General features: G+C 52.8%; 1 protein-coding gene across 1 annotated transcript in view; it reads left to right on the forward strand.

Moving 5' to 3' along the window:
- Positions 1-4,279, forward strand: part of LOC103904555 (melatonin receptor type 1A-like) — a 5,462-nt gene extending 1,183 nt beyond the window's left edge. The window contains 3 exon segments of the mRNA XM_009286051.1: positions 1,944-2,118; positions 3,494-4,020; positions 4,022-4,279. Coding sequence (XP_009284326.1) covers positions 1,944-2,118; positions 3,494-4,020; positions 4,022-4,279 — 960 coding nt within the window.
- Positions 4,280-6,000: the final 1,721 nt, after the last annotated feature.

Here is a 6,000-nt window from a genome sequence, read left to right on the forward strand (position 1 = left end):
CTGGAGCAGTCTGTTCCTGAAGGACTGCACCCTGTGGAAGGGACCCCCGCTGGAGCAGTTCGTGAAGGACTCACGTTGGAGAAGTTCGTGGATGACCGTCTCCCGTGGGAGGGACCCCACGCTGGAGCAGGGGAAGAGTGTGAGGAGTCCTCCCCCTGAGGAGGAAGGAGCGACAGAGACAACGTGTGATGAACTGACCGCAACCCCCATTCCCCGTCCCCCTGTGCTGCTCAGGGGAAGGAGGTAGAGAAAATCGGGAGTAAAGTTAAGCCCAGGAAGAAGGGAGGGGTGGGGGAAGATGTTTTTAAGATTTGGTTTTATTTCTCATTATCCTACTCTGATTTGATTGGTAATAAATTAAATTAATTTTTCCCAAGTTGAGTCTGTTTTGCCCGTGACGGTAATTGGTGAGTGATCTCTCCCTGTCCTTATCTCGACCCACAAGCCTTTAGTTATATTTTCTCTCCCCTGTCCAGCTGAGGAGGGGGTCAACCCCCCACACCTTGTAAATAGGACATCCCTGCCTAGCTCCAGCCAAGGGCAGCCCAGGGAATAGCAGCTTATTTTGGACACCAGCACCCCCAGCCTTTTAAGCCTTCAGAGAAGTACCAAGACAGCAAGTTCAACACATCTTTGAGGATCCCAGAAGGGCCAGAGGAAGGAGGCAGACCCATGGTAGCCTGCCTCACTTCGGGAAGGCATGAGCCTCCCATATCTGTTAGCTCAGGAGCAAAGGGGTTGAAAGGACCCAAATCCAAGCCCCGCCTTGATTCCCATCCCCAACCAAACACACTTGGGAAAACAGAAATTAATCTCATTTCTGAAAGTAAAGCCACAACACTTAAGGAGATGACTATCACCTGGTTAACCTGAAAAACACACCTGACTCAAGCTTATCTACAGAGAGGTCCCCAAAACACCCAGCACAGGCTCTGTGGGACACAGCAGCCAGCCCCAGCACCCTGCCCAAGCATCCCCCGGGCATCAGGGCCACTTGGCACTCCTCCAGCACCCGTCAGCCCCCCCACAGCCCCCCGAAGCACTGCCTGTTTTACCTCTCAAAGCTCTCATGCACTTTGACAATTTTTTTTTTTAACCAAGAATCCCGGGCTCACCACTGCTGTCACTCCCCCACGCACACCAGGCAGCCTCCTCTGGAAGGGCTCGTTGCCAACTGGAGAGCAGGATCCATCTCAGAGTTCCCCCAGCAACAGCTGATGACATCACTAAAGCTCAGCAATGCTTTGAGTGTCAGTGATGTCATTAGCTATCACCATGGAGATGGCAAAGGGAGGACTTGGGGAGCAGTGCCTCCAAGGGCCAACATCTGCAGGGGGCAAAGCGCTGCGTGGGCCAAGTGACCCCCAGGGTGACTGATGAGGGGGGGCCGTGCCAGCCCAGGGCAGTGCCTCAGTGTCCCCTGCCCAGAGATCAGCCTACTTGGGGGAAAGGCAGGACCCCAGCTGCAGGCTGCTGCTCCAGCAGCCTCTGGCTCTGCAGCCGCACCCCAAAAGGGGATCCCTCAGGGCCAGCCCCACGCAGAGGCAGAAGGGCACTTTGCAAGGCCTGACGCCACGGGTGAAGGGCACTGGTTTAGCAGATGCTCCCAGAGCAAATTAACTCCCCTAGCCCAGAAGCGGGCAAACGCTGAGCTCCTGCTGGCTGCAGCAGAGCTTGGCCATCCAAGGATTGCCGTGGGACCCCAGCAACTGGGAGGGTCCCTGCCTGCACCCTGCAGCACCCCAGAAACACTCCCAGGAGGTCCACAGGGTGCCCTGGGGTAGAGGAGAGCTGCTGGGAGGGGAGAAGAGGAAGCAGGCAAGTCCCGAGAGCTGCAAACTTTGGGAGCGGGCTTGAAAGGATGTTTCCTCCCCGCTCCTCCTCTTCCTCCTCCAGGAGAAGCAGTCTGGAGCGGCTGTCAACCCTGCACGGCCCCGGCCCAGCATGGAGGGGAGCGCAGGGCAGGGGAACCTCTTAGCTGGCTGGCGGGAGGGGGACACGCCGCCCTACCCCGCTGGGCATTCGCCCTCACACTCATCATCACCATCACGGGTGAAATCCTGGGCAAGAGCTCGGTCATCGCCTCCGTCCTCAAGAACAAGAAGCTGCGGAAGGCAGGTGAGCAGCCCGGCTCCCCATGCTGGGAGGGAGGGATGCCCCGGGACCGGGTACCCAGTGCATCAGCCTTGCGGATGCCGCAGCCGGGCAGCAATGTGCGGTGTGCTGCTGGCTGCACCCAGCCGAGCCCAAACTCGAGTTCATCTCTTAGGATATGCACATGTGAAATCAGCCATAACCTTTGGACTCCCACTGCTGCCTCTTCATCATCATGCTTGGTCCTTTCCTAGCACCAAATGGCACAGCACAGAGCCTGCATTTCACTCACCTGTAACTCCCAGGAAGTTATCGGAGTGGGAGCAGGGAGGAGGGGGAGGCGGGGAAAGCAGCCACAAGCATTGCCTGCCTTTCCTTTCCCAGCTCCGCATCTCCCACTAGCTGGTGTTCTTGCCCTGAAGTTATCCCCAGTAAGGATTGCCAGTTCCTCAACTCAAGCCCAGATCTGTCCTGCGGCTCATGTACTCACGTGAGAACAACCCAGCATTGCTGATCAGCTGCGGCTTGTTGGATTCGATTCTATTGCAGCCCCAGTTCAGAGACTCCAAATCCTGGCTCCTCTTTACATGCCTTCAACCGATCCCTTATACATTGCACCCCACATTCTCCTGCCTCTCCTGTCTTCTGTGACTCTTAATAGTGACACAGTCACACACCCTGCAAGCATTCACACACCAGGCACAAGTGGCACCAGCTACTCCCACAGACCGTGCAAACAGCAAACCTTCGCTGTGCCATACCTGGTGGCACATAAAATTTGGGTCATCCTTCAACTTCTGGCCTTTTGGTGAATGCAATGCCACCAACAGTCCAGAGAGAGCTTGCTTTTTGGTATTTGCTTACAAAAGGAAAAAAAAAAAAATATATGCATACATACACATACTTATATTTACACACACACACCCCCCTACATGAAGTAGAACATAGTTCTGGGGTTAACCCGAGAGGGGACGGATCTGTGGTCCAAAGATGTTGTGAATTCACACTGATTGCAGCCAGGACGTAAGCACCTTCCTTGCTTTTTAATAAAAAGCAGGTTCACTCTTCTCTTCAAAAAGAGACACCAACTGTGAAAGTTTCAGGTGAAATTACTTCATCCTAGATTTAGCAGACAGAGCCCAGCATCCCACTTCTCACCCCTCTTCCTCACTGGTAGCCAAACTCTGCTTTGCATCAGCCGCAACACGGGGCAGCACCCTTCTGCCACATCTGCTACTGCAAGTTTAGGGTCAGAACAAGGTATGTGGGAAGACGAGAGAAAGCCCCTTATCCTGGGTACCATTACAGTTTACTGTAACACTGGAGCAGCTCTGTGTAGCCAGAGATAGCTGCATTACAACCATTAGTTATAACTTCTTCCCTCTCTCTTCCCCTGCAGGCAATGCCTTTGTGCTGAGCTTGGCTATTGCAGATTTGCTGGCGGCTTTCTATCCATACCCACTCATCCTGATGGCTATTTTCCACGGTGGCTGGATGATGGGCTACCTCCACTGCCAGACCAGTGGCTTCCTGATGGGTATGAGGGCCATTGGCTCGATCTTCAATATCACCAGCATTGCTATCAACCGCTACTGCTACATCTGCCACAGCCTGAAGTGTGTCAGGCTTTTCTCCAGTACCAACGCCCTGTGCTACGTGGGACTGGTCTGAGTGCTCACTTTGCTGGCCATCGTGCCAAACCTCCTTGTAGAGCCCCTGCAATATGACTCCCGTGTGTACTCCTGCACCTTTGCCCAGTCCGTCAGTGCCCTGTACACCATCGTTTTGGTGATGGCCCACTTCTTCTTACCCATCCCTATTGTCAGCTACTGCTACCTGAAGATACAGGTGCTTGTCATCCAGGTATGGCGCAGGGTGAAGCCCAACATCCACTCCAAAATGAAGCCCCATGATTCCCAGAACCTCTTTAACCAGGTTTGTGGTCTTTGTACTCTTCGCTGTATGTTGGGCACTATTAAACTTCATTGGCTTTGCAGTGGCTGTGAAACCATCCTTGGGTTCCTTGATCCCCGAATGGCTCTTCACCTCCAGCTATTTCATGGCATACTTTAACAGCTGCCTGAATGCGGTGATTTATGGGGCCATGAACCAGAACTTCAGGAAGGAGTACAAGAGGATCATGCTGACTGTGTTCCAGCTGGCATACAGGACTGATGGAGGCTAATCCCAGAGGACTGAGCCTGGAGGGAAAGGTGACGCCATCTAAGCGCATGCAGCTAGACACACCAATCCTTTGCTTCCTTATCAGGGATGTACAAACAGAGCATAGCCAGAGCTAAGGGAGGAGAGTGAACAACGCATCTCCACCAAAACATGGTTCACACCAGGAGCAGCTCAGGCCACCATGTGTCACAGTGCTCTGTTGGAGGGGGATGTTGAGGACGGCAGAGCAAGCAACCTGCAGAAGGGTTCAGCCAATCATCTGAACCCTTAAGGATTTTCTTTCCACCTTCATTTCTCTGTTATTCATCAAGTCTTTAAGACCTTAAGAGCATTTATGGACAATTATGCACCTCAGAGAAGACTAGACCCTGTGAGCCTTGGGTTAAGCATTAGGAGCACGCACTCCTGAAGAGATCACAGAGCTGCCTTGTTCTTTGCTTTACCCTCGCCTCTGCCAATACCTGAGAAAGAAGAAATGTCCAAGTCCCACTCAGCCCCTTGGTTATGTGGTGATGGAGGGTCGGTGTTGGTACAATGGATCCCTGGACAGCAGAGAGGGGAGGTATGGAACAACCTGTCAGCTCTATCCTTCCGATAGCAGAGGGCTGTCCAGCAATAGGAACCCCTCCACTTGTATTTGCAACAAGTTCATAAGATAAACGTATGAGGCTGCTCTCCTCTTAGCCCTCATATGCTCCAGACTGCTTATTCCCACCTCTCTCTGCCTCCAGCCATGAGTTGTGCATGCACCTGCGACCACAAAGGAAGGTAGGTTTTACACCACCTTTTGAATGTATTTCATGGCCAGGAATCATAAGTGAGCCTAAGCCACAGCTGGCCTGCAAAGAGATCCATGTGTCATTTTGAAAAAGCTCCCTTCTAATCCTGTACTCTCTGGTCTTCTGCAGCAGAAGCACGACCACAAGGAAACGGGAGGTTGTAAGCACAAAATCCAGTTTGCAGGATGGAACAAGGTATTTTGACCCCAGGTAACCTGCCCCAACCCTCTTTGCTGTCCTTTCCCGTCGCTATTGCAGCCTGCTCGCCCTGCAGCACAACACCAAGCCTCATGTTCAGCTGGTGGCAGCAGCTAGGAGGGCGAGACACCTCTTCCAAGGTCCTCAGAGAATCATGCAGGACAGAGCACCTTCTTGCCTTTCCCTTACCACACTTTGCCCGGAGATGCATATTTGTTGGCTGCACATGAGCATCCAGCAGTTATGCCATCACCCAGATGGCAATGGAGAAATCATAGCAAAACACTCAGTTATTCAACAGCCCTGTCGGGAAGATGCCAGCATGCTACGCTAGAGCGAGGGAGTAGCACGTTGGTGGATATCAGCCCATCCTGTGTGTCTGTAAGTGTATCATACAGCAGTTGAAAGGAAATAGAATCATAGAATCATTGAGGTTGGAAAAGACCTCTAAGATCATCGAGTCCAACCGTCAACCCAACACCACCATGCCCACTAAACCATGTCCCTAAGCACCTCATCTACACGTCTTCTAAATACCTCCAGGGATGGGGACTCAACCACTTCCCTGGGCAGCCTGTTCCAATGTTTCACCACTCTTTCAGTAAAGAAATTTTTCCTCACGTCCAATCTAAACCTCCCCTGGCGCAACTTGAGGCCATTTCCTCTCGTCCTATCGCTTGTTCCTTGGGAGAAGAGACCAACCCCCACCACGCTACAACCTCCTGTCAGTTAGTTGAAGAGAGCG

Source organism: Aptenodytes forsteri, unplaced genomic scaffold (assembly GCF_000699145.1).
Source record: "Aptenodytes forsteri isolate BGI_AS27 unplaced genomic scaffold, ASM69914v1 Scaffold54, whole genome shotgun sequence".
Classification (NCBI taxonomy): domain Eukaryota; kingdom Metazoa; phylum Chordata; class Aves; order Sphenisciformes; family Spheniscidae; genus Aptenodytes; species Aptenodytes forsteri.